Source organism: Typopeltis vanoorti, chromosome 4, assembly GCF_054136105.1.
Source record: "Typopeltis vanoorti isolate ZY-2024b chromosome 4, IOZ_Tvanoo_1.0, whole genome shotgun sequence".
Taxonomy (NCBI): Eukaryota; Metazoa; Arthropoda; class Arachnida; order Uropygi; family Thelyphonidae; genus Typopeltis; species Typopeltis vanoorti.
Window position 1 is genome coordinate 107,448,723 of NC_143552.1, and position 20,849 is coordinate 107,469,571.

At 34.6% G+C, this 20,849-nt stretch overlaps 1 protein-coding gene across 1 annotated transcript in view; it reads left to right on the forward strand.

The window, feature by feature from the left end:
- The window catches only part of LOC150107584 (rootletin-like), a 283,556-nt gene that overhangs the window by 165,005 nt on the left and 97,702 nt on the right, over positions 1 to 20,849 (forward strand). Inside the window, exons 8-10 of the mRNA XM_090392134.1 lie at positions 1,117 to 1,317; positions 13,441 to 13,541; positions 19,729 to 19,825. Of these exons, the coding sequence (XP_090248260.1) occupies positions 1,117 to 1,317; positions 13,441 to 13,541; positions 19,729 to 19,825 (399 nt within the window). The remainder of the gene's footprint in view (positions 1 to 1,116; positions 1,318 to 13,440; positions 13,542 to 19,728; positions 19,826 to 20,849) is intronic.

Below are 20,849 nucleotides of genomic sequence, written 5' to 3' on the forward strand. Positions count from 1 at the left end.
CATATATACATAATCGTCGACAAGTCTGGCTTTTTCAAGACGAGAAAGGTTATACTAACATTAAATGCTAAAACGAAAGAATGCAGTAACGACCTAAAAATCAGTTAAACAAATTGAAGAGCATGCGTGACATTAAGAGCATAAAGCTTGGAGACTTAGTCATTGTTATTAAAACACGTTTTATAATTTTAATGTTAGTATAACCTTGTCTTGAAAAAGCCAGACAGACCCTAGCTGGCAAAACTTGTTGACAATTATGTATATATGTTTATCAAAATCATGGTCCAATAAAAAATCCAATATAATGTACCCTATTTAGTAAAAAAGGACCAAATATTAACTATCAAAAAGGAATGGATTTTATTTTTAAGTAATTTTGAATTATACTAAACTGTATAATTTTATCGATAATAAACAATATTTTTTCATGAAACAATACAAGAAGAATATATTTTATTTTGAATTATACCAAACTGTATAATTTTATCAATAATAAACGATATTTTTTCATGTTTAATTTTTACCATAATTTTGATATTTTATCCAAACACGTATAGACTGTACTTACAATGTGTATGTATAATTTCGAAAGTTGCAGCACCCCCACGATTTCAAGCCACATGCCACCACTGATTAACTACTCAGTGAGTAGTTAATATTATTATTAACTTTGGGATATTGTGCTGTTGAACATTACTAGGATATACATAGCAAGATCACATTCCTAATACTGTCATTCTTGAAGAAAGCTAGCAGAGTTCCTAATAGAAACAATTCAAAAAAAGTTAGACATTCATCTTCATCTATGTTTAGTACTTTTGCTTTCTACAGGCCAGCAGAGACTAATGGACACAGAGGAAGACCAAGAAAACATTTTTGGCAATACACAAGCAAACTTCTTTTTGAAGATAGGTCCGTGAACCACTTGACATTTATCGTTTGGCACAAAACGAAGCAACTTAGCTTACTTGCATTCTAATAGACTGTCTCCATGAGTTTTTGTTATATGAATATTTCTGTATATATTTCTTTATTCATATATGGATAATGATGATGAACATAAAACTGAATATATTGTAGTAGTAAAGTTTAAGACATTTTTATATCTATTTTCAGTCTTTCAATGATTATTTTACCAAAGAACACCATCGATTATTAGCTTTGTGGAGGCATCTACTTAAATTTCGTCATGAATTTGCAGCTATGAAATCATCCACTGAGAAGGATCTGTCTTCATTACGGTCTCATATGGGACAAACAGCACGTAATGTTACAGGTGCTTGTTTAGGCTTTCTTGCTCATACTTCTGGTTCTCAGGTGATATATATTCCTATTCAGATATATATGAATAAATCAGTACATAAAATCAAACATTCTTTGTTTTTTTATTCAATATGGTTACAAAATTCAAATCCAATAAGTAACTAAGAGTGACCTTAGTTTCATTAGTCATTCTTTTAATGGAAGTTTTATTTGTCTTCAGAAATATCATTAAATCCCATTATTACTTATGTTTTTTTCCATTATAAGACATTACATTCCTCACTAAATCAGTTCTGTAGATTATTTCTAACGTCCTTTGACATCTTTGTTCCTCTATCTGAGTTAATTCTTTTGGAGTGGTAATTAACTGAACACTCATGTTGCTTTATGATTATGTAAGAAAAAAGATAATTGCAACTAAATCGTGTACCAAACTTTGCATGCCAAGAAATTTCATTGGCATGCATTTGCTCTAAAGAAAACTTGGAATGCTTTTCTAAATATAGAGAGAAGTTTTCAAATAACTAAACTTAAGGCATGCTAGGAACTATAGAGTAGTTGTTTTTTTTGGTACAATTGAAACTTTTTTTTTATCCATGTCATATGGAGTGTTACTTGCTAGATATTTTTAATTTGTATGCTGATACTAATGAGTTCTTTGTCTTTCTGGATCTGTGGGACCATTCTTTTCTCCAATATTTTTATGTATTGGTCACTTTTCATCATGCCATCAACAGGCACAAGTGATCCTGGACCGTCATGTACAAATCAACCCCAGAACATCATTTTAGCTGGGTGTTTTTAGGAGCTCGTTGAAGGTGGGCAGGAGTAATCTTCTCAGTCACTCACCTTGGACAAAGAAATGGCTCTCATCTGAAAATACGACCTTCATCACTTCTCAACAGTCCATTCCTTGTACACTTTTACTCATTGGAGTCTCTTTTTCTGCATAGCCTTCCTCAACAGTTGTTTCTTTTTTGGTCTGTGGACAGCCCTTCCTGCTTCCAACCAATGGACTGCCATGTCAGAAACATTGACCACACTAGCTGCCAAGTCTCTATTTAAGTCTACAACATTCTTCGATTCATTTTGCTTTTCCTAACTTGTAAATGATCTTAAGTAAGTGTAGTTCTCCTTTTCTGCCAGGAGAAAAGGTATCTGTCTCCATAAACCTCTTTAAAATCACATTAACAATACCAGAACCAACACCTCATTGGCACTTTGTCTTTGAGTCATGGATGTGTGCTGAGAAAGAGTACATAGTTTTGAACATTTTGTTTGAGATGTATCCATTTTATAGCTACACAAAATAAATAAAACACTATGAATGTGAACTTGTTTTCACTATTAAAAATGCACAACACTGTTAATAAACATTAGAGACAGTTAAAACACATAGCATTCAACCAAAATAGTGAACTAAAACCAAAAACTTGATGAAAATTCTGTTTGTTCAGTTTAATTTGTTTGCTACTGCAGCTTGGTATGATTGTGATTTTAAGAGAATTAACAGTAACAAACTTTTTACTATAACATACTAATTTTTTGGTCTTCTGCTTGCCATAAAGAGAACATGTAATGGCATGCCAGTAAAACATTTACTGCCAAAAAATAAACAATTGCTTATAATAAAATATACAAGAATAAAAAGTTTAGAATAAAGATATGCAAAGTCTTAAGTGTGGTAAAAGAATCTGTTCATGAAATGTATGTTTTGCTTAATATAAAGTGCAGTTGTGATTATATCGAAAAATTCTATATTATTGCACATTCAGTGGAGTAGGGAGACTCATCGTGGAAGAGTCATTCAGCTGACAACACATCTATTCAACGTCTGACAACACTCCCTACATTAATGACGTATTCCGGTAATCCTTTCATTCTCTGACAATTCTCAATGCAAAAAAATCTGTTACTCATACCACACTGTTACACAACTTTCAGGGATGGCCTTTGGTTCTTCCTCTCTTGCATTCACTCTTTTTATAATCCCCTCTGGATTACTCCAATAAAATCCTCTCACTAACTTAAACATCTCTATCATATCACCTCTTTTTCTCCTATTCACTAAACTTTGCAATCTACATTTTGTCAATCTCCCTCTCTCTCTCTCTCTCCATAGCCAGCATTCCAAAGTCCTGATATTGTCTTAATCACTCTGCACTGGACCCTCTCCAATGTTTCCACATAACATTGAAAGACAGGTGACTAAATCTGAGCACAGTAGTCCAAGCGTAGTCTGACCAGTGCTTTATACAGTGGTATAACCACTTCCTTATCCCTAGATGTTAGAGTATTTCATATTATAGTGGCACTATGATACACAGTCTTTGCAACATGCGCTCTAAACTTCAGTCTGCTGTCAACCATCACTTCCAAATCTCATCCATTTCATGCAGTACACCACCATCATATAGTACAGCTTTATATTTCTGGACTCCAAAATAACACCTTTCATTTATTAGTATTAAAACTGCAACCCTATTCCTTTGTCCAAGTCAAAAGTCTCTTCAAATATTTCTGAAGGGAATATAAAACTTTCAGTAAACTGAAATATGGATCTTTTAAATGCACATACAAAGTAGTGATTTCACATCCCTGATGAATTTAAAGCAGTGTTCTACATCTTAAAAATAAAGTTTCCTACAAACTTGGGTTTGGAAACCTTGCATTTCTGACATAAAGCCCTTTGTACCAGTTGTTGCATCATGAATGCTGACAACCTGCAATGTAGATAGAAGGCAAAATGTAAGGAATGAGCATAAATTTCTTGGTAAGTGGAATAGGAAACACTAAGTTGAATGTATTTCACAGCAGGTATTCAAAATGACTTCTGTTGCCAGCCACGCATCTGTTGAGATGACTTTCCTTTGAGAGCATCACATGCTTAAAACTTTCTGATTGTCTGATGACAGTGTGTGTGTGTGTGTGTGAGAGAGAGAGATTAATACATTCCTGCATTTCCCACTTGGCTAAAGTATACCAATGATTTCAAGTGACTTCACAAATAAAAATACACAAATTTAAGATCAGGTGACTAAGGAAATTATCTGATTGCGAAGTTCAAGAGCATAGAAAGCCTGTTAATGGTGCTGACATATGTCATGCGTTTCCATTGAGATGTCCATAATGAAAGTGCATACTAGCCAATTTAGTGAACGTTAACTCATTCTCTCACAAAACATCTGTGTGTGACTTAGAAACACTGAAACAAATATCATCTGCCCCTTGCTCTGGGTGTACCTAATAAACTGAATGCAACTTCAGGTGTGTTCATATGGGATTCTGGCTATTTATAGTCACGTGATTTATTGAGCTGCATATTTATGCTTTGTCAGCATTTATGCTGTACCTTCAACGGGAGATCTTTGAAACACAAAGTGACTGGAAACTGTTTCCATGTTTATTGGGAACTTTTTACTAGTTTTGAAATTGCAATTACATCTTTCAAGCTTGACAGGGATATGCATGCTGCATATAGGTTCCATAACTCACTTAAAAAATGATGCCTTTTGGTTGTTGAAAGATTGAGTTTGAATCCCATCTAGAATGTGAAGAGCTTTCATAGGAGCTCTTTTCACATGAAAGTTGACTGGTCTCATGGAGGTGGTAGGGTTTGCCTCCTAGTAACTCAGATTTTTCATCTTGCAAAACCAACAAATTGTCAAGCAAATACTTGCAATTGAAACATGTAATAGACTGGATAGGATTAACTGCCATTGCATTAATTAGATTTATACAAAACCAAATTAACTGTGACATATTGTGCCTCACACATTGAGAGAAGATGAGATGTATGGATGTTTTTTTTTTTTTTTTTTAATTTGAAAATACATGTTATTTATTCTACGTTTTAAAATGCTTTGAGTGGATTAAAATCTTAAATTTATCATTTCTTGATAGGTATACCTCAAAGGTTGTATACTTTCTGTAATAGAATTACATAGTGCTCATGCCCTAGAATTTCTTGATGCTATTTTCAGAAGAGGACAGTCAGGTTAATTGATGATAGTCTCTGAGATTTACTCTGGTCACATCACTTTCTCACAGAAGTTTTGTGTTTGCCTTTATACCTCTTCAGGAAGTATTTTCATGAATCATTTCTCTCAACTGTCTTCCACCATTTTCCCCCACTTTGCTTTAAGTTGCAAACACACAAGCAACTAGTGGTTGACACCTTTTCACTCACTGTTCAGCTTCAGACCTACCAAATAAACTTTTTATCATCTTCTTATACTCTCTCTCTCTTCTTGGAACAGCTTTCCTCCTCACACCACTTTCCCCAAGAGCTATGATCTTCCTCCATTTGCTCATAAAAACAATCATTTCTTTTTTTCTTGCTAACTGTTCCCTCTCTTCCCCCCTCCCAATATGATTCTGAAGTGTTGTAGGTTTGTAGACTTGTGTATGTGAGGGTCGATTTAAAAAAAAAAAAAAAAAAAAGCTAAATATCAGGATCATTTCAAAAGTTCTGCACACTGTGCATGCATGGCTAGTGAGGTGATGTACCGGCACCCTCATGTCAGTTGAAGTACGAACATCATGTGTGCGCTCCTTTTCTGCTCCTAGTATTGGTTCTGTGAAATAAGACTTCGGAGTGCAGGAAGAATACAATCAAGGTTTGATATTTTGCATGACAATATGAGACTGCATATTTTGCACTAAGTGTCTGATCGTATGGAACGGTATGGATGACAAGTGCTTCATCCTTGTAGAGTCTTGGCACTAGTCCTACAAACTTTGATCTTGTCCTGAAGTTGAGAACATTTTGCTACCACTGAGAAGATTTCTTAAGCAGAAGATTTTTGTCTAACTTATCAAACACCTCAACAAAAATAGTTTTGTTTTTTTTTCGACAGGAATGCAAGATTTGTCCAGGTGTTGGGTAAGATTGATAAGGCAAATGGAGATTATGTTGAAATTCTTTAAGTGTATTTTGTTAAACAGATGTTTATTGTTAAAAGTTTTTCCACTTGGTTTTCCACATCTTAAATAGATGATTAGTTTAAGTGCATGTAGAACCTTTTGAATCAACCTTCTTAAATAAACATATTAAGCACATTGTGCCTTCCTAGTATTACAAATAACAGATCATGTCCTCTTTGGTCATCATCAAATTCCTGACATGTACCCTCAAGGGGGGGGGGTGTACAAGATATGATAGTACAAGAAAAATTTACATCATTACTAACTTCCTATCCATAATTTTCCTCTAAATCAATCTGTTACCTGTCCTCTTTGGTTGGAAATGAAAATGGGTTTCATTCTAATCATAACCAAAGGGATTTTTAGATGGACTTTTTCAGTTGAGGGCAAGAAAATCCTGCTCCATAAGCAGGATTTTCTTGCTTATGGAGTTAGTAATAATACTAATTATTACTAACTTCCTGTTAATTCTTCCTAGTTAATCTGTATTTGTCAGATCTTGTATTTTTATTATTATTATTATTTTTTTAGGCACTTATTGCATTCTCCTCGATTTTGATTGGATCTTGGCATCAGCACCTGTTTAATGACAAGAAAAGATTCTGTGTTAAATGTTATCTCCATAGATTAGCATTCAAGAATGTGTGTGGCCAGAGCTAATGTCAAATTTCTCTCTAATAGCTTAATTTTTAATATAGTTTTCTTATTGAAAACTATCTGTTCAGTCTCATGAATTTCCTGAGTGCTCTCATATCTCTGGTGTTTAATCTTTGATTGAATGCTTTATTTCATAAGCTAAAAATTGCTTTGAGTGTTGTTTTGTGTAATGGCTAGTTTGATGTCTTGGCTAATTTCTCTTGTTTCACATTCAGCTGGCCTCCCACATACTTTCCTTATTCTGTTGTCTACTTCCATGTTTAATGGGCCATCTTCATTAACACTTGTGTCTAAATAACTGATATACAGCTATGACAAGTGTTGATTTTTTTTCGACCAAAAACAAATTAACAACAAAAAAAAATAACTAACACTTGGTTTATAGGTCGTAATAGTTATTTAATTAAACCTACTAGTTTCAGCACATATGCTAGTGGCTTTGTCTGGGTTAGGAAGAATAAGCAAATATACAATAAGCAGTAAATATGAATCATTACATAACTAAAAACCAAATATGTGGGAACCATTACTCAAAAATACAAGTAAAAACAGAAACATGTGGAGCGTGGAAGCTGGCACAGGTCACTCGTTGTTCAGCAGGTGTGCATGATAGTTTGAAGAAAAATTAAAGTCCGATGTGTCGAAAGATCTAATAAGCGACTTCCAAATTCCTTGGTTTCTGTTGAGAGTGCCTTGTGAGTAGATCACCATCGTAACCTCTCTCTGGGTGCTGAAGTTGTCTTTTATGTAAGGCATGGAGTTCTTGTCTCATTCAATATTGTGGTGAATGTGGGAGAAATGGAATGTTAAGTTTGATCTGGCATTCCAATCTTCTCTGTTGTTATTGAGATCTCCAATATGCTCATTTTGCCTTATTTCTGAACTTCTAGATGTTTGCCCTATGTAAGTAAGGCCACAAGAACATGGAATATTGTAAACTCCAGGATGTTTGTTGAAAGGGTTGTTTTCCACGTATCCAACTATCTTTGGGCCATAATTTGAGAATCTCTACAACACTAGACAGACTGCCATAAACACACTTTTATCATGACATCCTTATGTACCAGCGTGTAGCTTTTTGTTTAGCAGGCACTGAAATTTTCCACCTTTCTTATTATCTACCAGCAGCTCTTCAAAAGATCATAAAATTGAATATGCTGATTTTGTGCTTGTCTACACAAAAGTTCAAAATTGGAGGACCTAATGGAATCTTCTACCATCTTTCCAGGCAGTATTATATCTGCACAAATTTCACCAGATGTAATAACTTTACAACAGAACACTGTATGTAATAGAGCTTGCACTAACAGCAGATTGCTTCACTACTAAAGGCACATGATGTATTCAGAATTGCAAAGTTCTCTTCAGGCTGTAAAAAGTCTGGAGCAACAATAACATCCAGCGTTCTCTTGAATCCAAGCATTTTCTTTCAGTTATGAAAGTTACTTCCATGTGTATGTATACTTCTATTGGATTTCAAGCCATGTTGGGATCAAGGGGAAACAAGCCTGCAGATAGGTCAGCTTGTTTCTCAAACACCCACTGTTGGCTTGTTCCATATGCTGATTACTGGCAGATTATCAAAAACTTCTATCCCAGTGGCAATCATCTTGGACTAAAGAGACTAACAATAAGCTCTTCCAAATTAATCCAGAAAGTGGCAGTCTAATCTGCACAGGATTTGAACTCACATGTACTCTCTCAACTCCACACACAATCATTATTTTAGCTGCCCTTGTGTTTAGGCTTATACATTGATTCTCGCACATTTTGTTGTTCCAGAAAATTGACAGTGTAGACTAGATAATAACTAAACATTTTTAATTATTGTCAGGGATCATCTTCAGGGATTAATACATTGGTATCAAACACGTGCGTATGGGCACGCTTCAGTAAAGATGGAACAGGAGAGATTCTATCTGTGTTACTGAAATGTGCAATACCAATGTATTAATCCCTGCAGATGCCAATTTAACTTTGGTGAGGTATAGGAATTAATAATTGAAATTTTTTAGTTATTAGTTTATGTTGTCAATTTCCTGAAGCAGCACAATTCATTATTTTACCTGTTTTCACAATCAGTCATATACACTCACAGATTTTATCAGATTCAACAGATGCTTCTTTTACATGTATGTTTTTTTTTAATTATTAAAAACAATTAACATCTTTTATCTTATACATATAGATCGTTTATTTCTCATATATGCCCTTTAATACGTTATTGTTTTTTATTTATGCTTTATGAATTTTTTTTCATTGATTATTTTACAACTGCTTTTATCTATTTTATGTACTTGTTTTTGTTAACTTGTATACTCTTGTGGTCATTTTCTGGTCCAGTAAGTCCACAGCCATACTTGTGCTATAAAATGCCCAAGAAACAAACCTTTCTTAGATGTTTTTTTTTGTTGTTGTCTTTGTATTCTCTAAGAATAAAAGCTAACTCCTTAAGCAATTTGAGTTCGATTTCTTCTTTCCCAGGGAGATGTAAGGAAGTTGTCAATAAACACGAGAAAGAAGGGGGGATAAAAAAAAATGTCAATAACTTCTGGTTATTCCATTCTTGTGACAGTTTCACACTTGCCTTCCTGGCTAACTTCTTGGATAATATATTTGAGTCTGCAGTTTGCCTCTAGAACTTTTTTTCTTGGATTAAAAGTTTGGTACTTGTTCTCATTTTCAATGTTGATAGTCATTTTTTTCCTTCTTAAAACTAAATGATGATATTTCAGATCATCTAGTCAGATCATAGTCTTATCTGAAAATAAGATGGATAATCACTATCAGCAATCATAATCAAAAAGACTTATTTTTTTTTGTGTTATCTCTATGTGAATTTATGCACATAATTTTGTTGGAACATTGTTGTCAGTAATGAATAGTCCTGAACAGAAATCTGTTATTGATTTCTTATTTGAGATCCCTAACAAAAACCAGCTTTTTTATTTCAACTGTCCTCTTTAATGACTTGAAAAATTCTGTTTCTTCCTTAATAGAACTTTCTCTGGCATAATCGGGTACGAATGAATTGAAAGGAGAAATTTTTTATGAGAGAGGACTTGAAAGTATTGTTAAAGGTAGCGAATGAAAAGAGTGACAGAGTTAGAATGGTGAGTCTGTTGCTGCGGTATGACAGAGAGGAGTTTAGAAGGAAGGCCATAATCGCAAATGACATCATGCGCAGGTTATGCAGACGGTGTGGTGTGGAATGAGTTTGATGGACGAAAGGATTTATACAAGATGGATGGCCTGCATTTGAATGGACTTAGTGTGCGGAGACTGAAAAAAGTGTTGCTGAATGAAGTGAAAATGGATGTGCAGAACCAGGAAAACTAGAACTACCAAGGAGATGGGGGGGAGTGGATATGCAGACATCAGTGAGATAGTTGAGTGTAAGAATGTATATAAAGTAACTGAGCCAGCACTAAGGACCAAAAAATGGGAATGGGACATTTAGAATAACGCATCAACATAGGGGTGGGACAAAGGGATCACTGCATTTTATGTATACTAATGCCAGGAGTATTAGGAACAAGAAGGAAGAATTTTTGGCCTTGATTGGTTCTTCCTGGCCACAGGTTATTGGCATTAGTGAAACATGGCTGACGGAAGATGATATAGTTAGTGGGATAGAACGTGTAGGTTATAGTGTGTGTTTAGGAGGGACAGAGAGAATAAAATGGGGGGGGGAGGGGTGTTATTGATGATAGCTGATGAACTGCAGCCAAAGAGAATTGAAGTTGTATCACAGGATAGTGAAAGGAGTTCATTTGAGGCCATTTGGTGTGAGATTGAGACTGGCAGAATAAAATATACAGTTGGGTGCTGCTATAGACCAGGTGATGGAATAGATGGTGGAGATAGTATGCATAAACAAATTGATGAAATGAGTGGGAGGGTAATTATTATGGGGGATTTCAACTATGGTAACATTGATTGGAAAGAGGAGAGGACACATGTGAGGAAGGAAATGGATTTTATTCAATTATTAAGGGATAACTATCTGAGACAGCATGTAATTGAAAATACTAGGGGTGTGAGAGTGCTTGACCTGATAATAGCATCTCAGAATTTGACTATAATGAATATGACCATATTGCCACCTATTGGTGAGAGAGTGATCATAAGGTCTTGACCTGGGAGGTGGCTAAAGGTGTGGAATTTTCGATTAAGACAGGGTGTATGTGGAATTACCGTGCTGGCAAGTATGACAGGCTTAGGAGATTGCTTAGATCAGTGCCATGGCATGTACAACTGCAAGGGCTGGACGTCGATAGAGCATGGAAAGTGGTCAAGGAGCATTTACAGGAGGTTGTGGCTGATTGTATACCTAGGGTCCGAATAGTAAAACAAGTAGGGGTTAAATGGATGAATAACACCATTAAGCTTGAGCTGCAAAAAAAGAAACAACTGTGGAGGGAATTTAAAGAAAGGGGTGACCTGCAGGCACACGAACGGTATAAAGTGCAGGCCAGAAGGGTAACGAGTGTGGTAAGAAAAGCAAAAGCGGATTATGAAAGGAAACTAGCTATGCCAGCTAAAGAGAATCCCAAACAGTTCTTTCAATATGCTGCAAGCAAGAAAAAAACTGTACACGGCAAAATGATTTTAAGGAATGACGATGGTAAGGAGGTCATTGAATCAGTCGATATAGTGGAGTTACTGAGCGAGCACTTTGCAAAAGTATATCATCCAGGTGGTGACATTGAAAAAATGAAGGAAACATTAGTTTATACGGGAATTGTGACGAATGAAGTGGAGGAGAATAGTCTATTACAGAACCTAAATGTGAATACATCTGTGGGATTGGATGGTATACCGGCATGGGTCTTGCGTGAAGTGGCTAAGGAATTATCAGTGCCATTGACCATGTTGTTTAATCTGAGTCTTGGTTTAGTTCTGAAGGTGTGGAAAGAGGGGAAAATAGTTTCACTGCATAAAGGAGGATCCAAGACTATGGTTGCAAATTACCGACCGATCAGCATATCAGGAGTCGTTGTCAAGGTCTTGGAGAAAGTAGTCAAGGGAAAAATACAGAAATGGATTGATGAAAATGAGATACTGTACAGGGGACAGCATGGCTTTGTGAAGGGCAGATCATGCCTCAGTAACTTGCTCAAGTTTTATAACAAGGTGACGGCTGAACTGGATAAGGGTAATGGGTTTACGGTGATACTGCTGTACCTGGCAAAGGCGTTTGATAGGATACCACATGGAATTCTAATCCATAAACTACAACATATGGGAATGGATATAGGGTTGGTGAAATGGATAGGTGGGTGGTTGATGGAGAGAGATATCAAAGAGTAGTTTATTCAGGAGTAGAGTCCAAAAGACTGCCTGTGACTAGTGGTGTGCCGCAGGGTTCTGTTCTTGGACCACTGCTGTTTAATCTGTTCATTAACGATATAGGGAAGGATCTAAGAGGAACAGTTCATTTGTTCGCTGATGATGCAAAGTTGGGTAGGGCGATAGTGAATGTAGAAGATGTCAAAATCTTGCATGATGACTTGGATAGATTGGAGTTCTGGGCTAAGGAGAATGGATGTCAGTTTAATGTGACAAAATGTAAGGTTATGCATTTTGGGGCGAAAAGATTAGCAGCAGTATACCACGTTGGTGGAGCTGTACTCCAGGAGACTGATGAGGGCAGGGACTTGGGAGTGTTGGTGGATAGGAAGATGAAGTTTAGGGGGCACATTGCAAAAGTAGCTAAATCAGCTCATCAACTCACTTGGTTGTTGAAAAATACCTTGACGAGCAGAGACAAGCAAGTTATTGTACCTCTGTAACGAGCCTTGATAATACCTCATCTCGACTACTGTGCCTAGATTTGGTCACCTCAGTTCCTTCTTGATGGGGAGGAGGTGGAGAGGATCCAGAGGCGAGTGACTAAGATGATAGCAGGTGTATGGAATGAATCATATGAGAACAGGTTGAAGATTTGTGGGTTGCAGAAACTAGTTGATAGGCAGAAAAGGGAAGATATGATTGAGACATTCAAATTGCTAAAGGGTTTCTATAGGATTAATTCAGAGGATATTTTTGAGATCAGGACTAATGGTGTGAGAACTAGGGGACACCTATGGAAGCTGGGCAAGAGTGTGGTTAGCATGGGTGTTAGAGCTGGGTTCTTTACTTTTAGAGTGGTAAATGAGTGGAATAAGCTGCCAGAGTCTGTTGTGGGTGCTACGACGGTGAGCGAGTTCAAGGCAAAGTATGATAGATACTGCGAGAATGTCGTATAGTTGTGTGGACATGATGTTTAGAGCCTCCGTCGATGAGTCCCTGGAGACACCTGAAATAATAATAAGTCCCATTGTCCAATTTCTCATTTTGAAATTTATTCACATCACTACTTGAAATTGCATTTTGGCAATAGCTATAATGGTGTTTACTGTTATAGCTATTGCCTGAATATAACAATCAACAGAATTATCTCAGCTGTAGTATTTTCTTATAGTAAAAATTATTCTGTAGACTCAAAAATCATTAACTCTGATTTTGTTATAGGCATTTATTGTCTTTTAATTAATTTTCTTTAGTTTATAAACTATGACACTAAATTTCATTTTTAATGAAATGTTTCAGGCATCTGGTGATTCTTTAAATTGGGAATTGCAGAGAAAAGAACAAGAACATGTGAATTTAAAATTGAAATATGATAATGATATGGCAGAAATGGAAGAAAAGTAAGTTTATTTATTTTTAATAAGTGCAGTGGGTTATCTCTGGATCAGAGTATTTGCTACTGGTGGGGGTAGTAATTGCAATGCTGGTAACAAATGTTGTATATCTAATCATTTACATTTCATTCATGTTAAAATGCACAGTATTCACTAAAACATTCTATTATCTTTATATTAAAAAAAATTAATTGCTATTTTTACCATGCTTTTTAAGCAGATGATTATACTTGTCTGTAAATGCAGTCATTATTAGCATTACATTATATTTATAAAAATTAGTGAATTGTGTTAAGTTATATTGTTGATCTGAATACAATAACTAGTTAATGTATATTGTTTTTAATATTGCATCTACAAAAATGCCAAAAGTCATGAAATAGAAATATTCTACAATCAAAATAGCAATAGAATGGTCATTTTATATTTTATCGATTTAATGGATCAACTGATCAATTGTTTGCTTTTTTTTTTCCCTACCCAACACTGATTCCTCATAAAATAGGAGGAGTATACTGGGGTGGGGAAGTCATACAACAAATTTTCCAAAATTACATCTCTTTTTCTAAAAAAAAATCGAAAATAAAAGTGTACAAGTAGTCACTGTGTTCTTCATAGACATGCACTGGTTGCTCGAAATATCTCTTAATCTTTAAAATGTATTTTAGATAAAGTAGTGAAAATTATTAATTTTGTGAAAACACCACTGTTGAAAAGAAGGTTATTCAAAATTATATGGGAAGATATGAGCAGCCAACTTACATCTTTGCTGGTACATACTAAAATTAGATGGCTGTCAAGTGGCAGAGTTCTTGTCAGATTGTTTGCATTATGAGAAGAGCTCATCATAATCTTACACAATAACAAATTTTTAATTAGTTTCAAAATTTCAAATTTCTGTTTACATTTTTTCCTGGAAGGGAGAGAGGAAATATCATTCACAAAATTGAATGATGTTTCTCTCTCTCTTCAAGAAAAAAATATAAATATTTTCAACACAAAAGATAAATTACAATCATTATTACGAAAGTTACAATACTGGATCATAGCTGTTGAAAAAAAAATAATGTGGATCCATTTCCAACTTTAAATGACTTTTTACAGGAATCGAACCATGAAAGTGATGAGAAAATTCGAAAAGAAATTATTTTTCATCCAAGATCAATAAATATGGCATTAATTGAGTACTTTCATCTACTAAAAGATGACAGTAGCTATTGGGTTTTCAATCCTATCAATATTAAAGAAAAACTAGAGGAACTATCTTCAGAATATGAAAATCTCATCAACCTGACATCTTCTTATTGTGCTATCTTCTATCGAAGGTCAGCGACCATCTTGGCGAACAAACTGCGCTCTTGTGCTAATCTGAGCAGTTGTGCACTGCTCTTTCCTGTCCACGTCTTGATGTTGTCAAACCATGATATTCTTTTTCTTCCTCTAGTTCCTTTGCATCAATTCTTCCTACCAAAATAGTTTGTAGAAGTTGGTATTTGCTGTTTCTCATGATGTGGCCAAGATATGATGTTTTTCGTTTCTTGATTATTTGTACAAGATGTTTAGCTTTGCCAATGGATTTTAAGACCTCTTCATTGGTAATTTTTTCTGTCCATGATATCTTTAGCATTCTTCTGTATAGCCACATCTTAAAGGCTTCGATTTTCGTGATGGTTGTCGCCTTCAATATCCATGTTTCAACTCCATAGAGCAGAATAGACCACACGTAACATTTCAGCATTCGGCATCTGACTTCCATGTTTAGGTCTTTATTGCAGAATAGTGTTCTCATTTTCATGAAGGACTGCCGTGCAACTTCAATCCTTGTCTTTATATCTATTTCTGGATCCCACCGTTCATTAAGCCAACAACCAAGATATTTATATCTTGACACTTGATCAATATTTTTCCCATTGAGTGTCAGTTTCATTGATGAGGCTGGATGTTTGCTGATGATCATGCATTTTGTCTTGTTGATGTTTATATTTATTCCCATTCTTTGGCTTTCTATGTATACTCTGTCAATGACTTTTTGGAGATCCATAATGTTATCTGCAATTAGCATGGTGTCATCTGCATATCGTAGGTTGTTAACAATCTTTCCATTTATTGTGATCCCTCTGGACATTCTTCCAATGCTTTTTTAAAGATTATCTCTGCGTATATGTTGAACAGGAGTGGTGAGAGCACACATCCTTGTCTCACTCCTCTTTTGATGTTAATATCACTGGTGGTAATGTTGTCTAATTGAACGGTAGCTGACTGATTCCAATACAGATTTGTTATTAGTCTTATGTCTTGTTCGTCTAGCCTTGTTTGTTGAAGGACTTCTATTAAGTTAGTGTGTCTGACTTTGTCGAATGCTTTTTCAAAATCTATGAAACACATAAAGACAGATTTCTGTTTTTCTATGCATTTTTGTATCAATATTTGGGTACAGAAAAGGGCCTCTCTATTACCAAAACCATTCCGAAAGCCGAATTGTGTTTCACTTAGAGTTTCTTCACTTTTTCTATAAATGCGATTCTGAATTACTTTCAAAAATATTTTTAATGTTTGGCTCATTAGACTAATAAGTTGGAAGTCACCACAGGAATTCGCTTTGGGTTTCTTTGGGATAGTGATAAATGTAGATTTGAGCCAATCTGATGGAAATTCATCACTTTCATATATTTCATTAAATAGTTTTTCAAGAAGTTTGATGTTATCTGGTTCTATTAATTTTAAAAATTCTGTTTGCACACCATCTGGTCCACTGGCTTTTCCTGTTTTACTTGTTCGTATAGCATTCTCTATTTCGCATTTCACGATTGCTGGTCCTTGAATGTTATATTTTATATTTATAGGCTTCTGTCTAGTATCATTGAAAAGTTCTGTTACATATTTTATCCAAATCTGTGCTTTATTCTCTTCTTCTAGAACTATTTTTCCATTTTCGTCTCTTAGTGACACTATTTGCTTTTTCTTCAGTTTTCCGGAAATTTCGTTGATTTTCTTATACAGATTAAAATTATCATGTTTCTTCTGAAGCAGTTCAATTTCAGTACATAAATTTTTCATCCAATTTTCCTTGGCTTCTTTTATTTTTTTCTTGATGATGTTATGTGTTTCTGTATACCTGGCTAGGTCTTTGTTTTTGTACATTCTTCTTGTATCAATAAGAGAAAGAATCTCATCTGTCATCCATTCCTGTTGTTTTATATTATTCACATAACCTACTTCTTCAATACTTGTTGTTACGGTGGCATTCTTTAAGCTATTCCAAAGAGATTCCACACTTTTATTTTCTTCTATGTTAATCTGTTGTAATCGCAGGTTAAGCTGTGTCTTGGCACTTTTATTTATGTTCGGATCTTTCAGTTTTTCAACATCAATTTTCTTTTTCTTCTTTTGTGATTTTTTAGCTGATTTTAATCGAAGACGTACTTCTGCAACTATGGGATTGTGGTCTGATGAGATATCTGCCCCAGGATAAGTCTTTGCACTCTTTATACTACTGTGGAATCTTTTATTTATCAGTATATAATCAATTTGATTTCGGCTAATGTTATGTTGGTTATCTTGAGGCGATTTCCAAGTGTACAGTCTTCTGGGTGGAAGTTTAAACCTGACATCAAACAGCCAAATAAAAGTTAAATTTAATGAAGTTCCATTAAATGCCTTTTGGTGTGGCTTAAAAGAATAAGTGAAAGTGGATTTTTGCTCTATGCTGCAACAAAAACAAAATACAGAAGTAAGTTGGATGCTACTCCTGATATTAAAATTCAGTTCTCCACAATTAAACCAAATTTTGAAAGAAAAGTAGTTTAATCTTCACACTAATTACCAATTTTAATTAATAATATTTGCTTTTCCATTATTAATTTTTTTTTTGTATTTTTAATAAATTATTTTCGATTTTTTTTTATTTGTTGTTTTATTTATAATCACTAAAAATTGTCAATGTTACAAAAATTTTTTTATCAAGGTGAAAAGGGTTCCGTGATTAAAATAAGTTGGGAACCACTGCTCTAAATCATTGTCAACCAACTCTTCAGATAGTAGCATTATCGTGTCATCAGTCACCTTGTAGGGCTTTGTCCTTGTCAAATCCTTCAATGTAATAGACATATTTTCAGCAGCTTCTTCCAAACATAATTCCATACTCTGCTGTTACCTCACTCCATATACATTCTTTGTACAATGTAAGATATTATGTTTCAAATAATCTCAGTGAACATGTAAGGAATAACTGAGTGGTTGTAAGTCACATATGTCATGAGTCAAGTACTGCCTGTGTGTGTGTGTGTGTGTGTGTGTGTGTATATCAGATTAACTGCATTACTTCACTAAACATGAAACCTTTCTTATGCTAGTTGCTTACCTTCTTTTAATCATGTTTTTGATAGCGTTTTTGAAATTTCGAAATTTTTTCCAGCGGCAGAAAGGCTACTTTGATGTTATATTTGTTAAATAATTTAGCCATCTTGTCTGTAACATTTTTGATATATGGAAGCGTGATAGCGTTTTTGAAATCTTGTTTCTGAGAGATGCTTGTAGGAGGTGTGTGGAGGATTTTTTTGATAGTCTTGGTTTCATAACCATTCTTTTGAAAGATCTGTGTTAGATATTCTAATTCTTCATTTCTCTGTTTTTCTGTGCTGGAAATGTTATACGCTCTTGCCCTTAGGGTTTTTATTAGACCTATATTTTGCGAAGGGTGGTGGTGTGAGGCTGCATTAAGAAATCTTCCTGTGTTGTTGGGGTTTTTCTATATATTGAGAAAGAAAGTTTATTATCCTTTTCATTGACTTCTAATAGAATGTCTAGAAAAGGCAGTTTTCTAAGTTCTTGTTCTAAAGTAAATTTTATATTATTATGCAAATTATTTAGGTAATCTTTGAAAGCAATGAGTTCATCTGTTGTTCCTGGCCATATGATGAATATATCGTCTACATTACGTAGCCATATTTTTGGTTTTTTATTATAATTGTTTAAAGCATTATTTTCGAAATTTTCCATAAATAGATTAGCTAAAGCTGGAGAGAGAGAAGAGCCCATAGCTAATCCTTCTTATTGTTCCCAAAATTTGTCTTGATACATGAAAAAAGTATTATTTATACACTGTTTATAAAGATCTACGATGTCCGGAGGAAAGAGGTCTTGAAGGAGATTCACAGTTTCGTTTCTTGAAGCATTTGTAAATAGGCTGATAACGTCCAAACTGCTAAGATGTCTGAAGATCCAATGTAAATATCTTTTACCTTCTCAATAAAATATGTACTGTTCTTGATGAAAGATGATGTTTTTCCTGTACGAGGTAAAATCATATTGACGAGATGTTTTGATAAATTAGAGGTCGGAAAGTCTCTACCATCTACTATTGGTCTTAAGGGAATACCTCTCTTATGAATTTTTGGTACACCATAAATTCTTGCAACTAATGGGTGTTTTGATTGTAGAGTTCTTTTGAGTTCTTCAGTCCAATTAGGTATCTTTTTGATTAGATCATTGGTTTTATTGTGCTCACACCAATTTTTCTTGCTGCTACGTAGGACAGATAGGAAGATCTGGGGAAATTTGCATGAACGAACACCAAAAGAATGTGCAAAACAGAAGAAAACACAAATCAGGTCTAGCTTTCCATACCACTTCCACCGGCCATAATGTACTCTGGCAGAAAACAAACATGTCTTACATAGAAAAAAAACTGTTACATAAGGAAATTTAAACAAGCTGCAAACATACTTAAAATACCAACACAATGCAATAAAAATCAAGGATTATCCACCAAGTTTGATCAGCTTTGATAAAAAATATACCTCAATCAGACCTCGGACATTATGAACATGAACAACAGAACATGGCATCATCCAGCATTGTTTAAACTCAGCACTACTTTGAATCTGCATTCTGATTTTTAATTTTATGAATAGTCAGATGGCTACAACTGTATAGTATGAACTAATACTAATAATTTCTCTTTTCTTTGTGTTTTAAACTTGAAGTTACCTATTATCCCTGAATATGCAAGTCAAACAACTTGCACTTATGAAACTTGTCGGGTCTTTTATTAATTCATTGTATTTTATATAGCTTATTAAAAAAATGTGGTCCAATTACCGGAATATGCCATGTGAACTTTTAAACCACAGAAACCTCCACTTACAATTAAAATTGAAATTTCTTTTCACATTTTTTTTTTTTTTTTTTGCAGAATACGTGATTTGACGATGCAATTTGACAGAAAAACATTTTTGTTGGAAGAGAAGGACAGAGTAATTACTGCCTTAAACAAAACCATAGAGGCTCGGGTGAGCGTTTTATTTTAAGTTAAAGTAAAAATAAATAAATAAATGCTCAACAAAATTAAGTATTCATGAATTCTTTTAATTTTTCTTCTATGATAGGATTTACTTAAGGAACAAAACTAGATAATTGGGAGGCAACCTTCATACAACCATTTAAAGAATGTAGACAGGACAAGGGCTTCTGATCTAATCTCCAATCTCACCTTGTGGTGCATCCTGTTAGTAGGTATACCTAGATACTGAATGAAGGCTGATGGGCTTGGTAGTTTGGAATTTAGCTAACAAAATTGTTTTTTTATTAGAGTAAACTAAAATAAAATGATGGAACAACATGATGAAATTTCACAAAACCATTTAACGACTGTTTTCATTGGCAACCATGGCAAATAGTGAAATTCAGCTACTATAACAAACCCCAACTCAACTTCAGCAGAATTCAAGATAAGCAGGATCAGCATATTAAGTATCAACGGAAAAGAAGTGGAACAGAAGAAGAATCAGTTAAGTACCCAATTGATAGGTTCGGTGTTACCTAACAATAAAAATTAAAAAAAAATAATAAATAGACAACAGATCAGATTCTTTTAAATAAGGATTTGGACAGTGAGACTTGTTTATACCTGTGATCCCACAGAAGTTTCTAATAAGGAAGAAATGGGGTAATTTTTCCAGTCATAGAGAAGGCAGCCTGACATAAAGAAAAAGTTGGTACTTTTTGGAGATCTAAACAGCAAAGTAGGAAATGAACACCAGATATATAGCATGTTTGGGGAAAAATTGGAGATAAGAGCAAAGCTAATAATAATGGAAAGTATATGTGGGATTACTTCCAGCTATCAGTCTTGACTTGGAAGATTGTAAAACATGAGGAATATTCTATCAAGATGGGGTATTTGTGGAACTACAAGGCAGGTGATTATGACATGCTTAGGAAGAAGCTTAAATCTATACCATGGCATAAAACACTGCAGTGTAAGGATGTTAGTAGTGCATGGGATATAGTTACGGGTCATCTAGAGGAAACAGT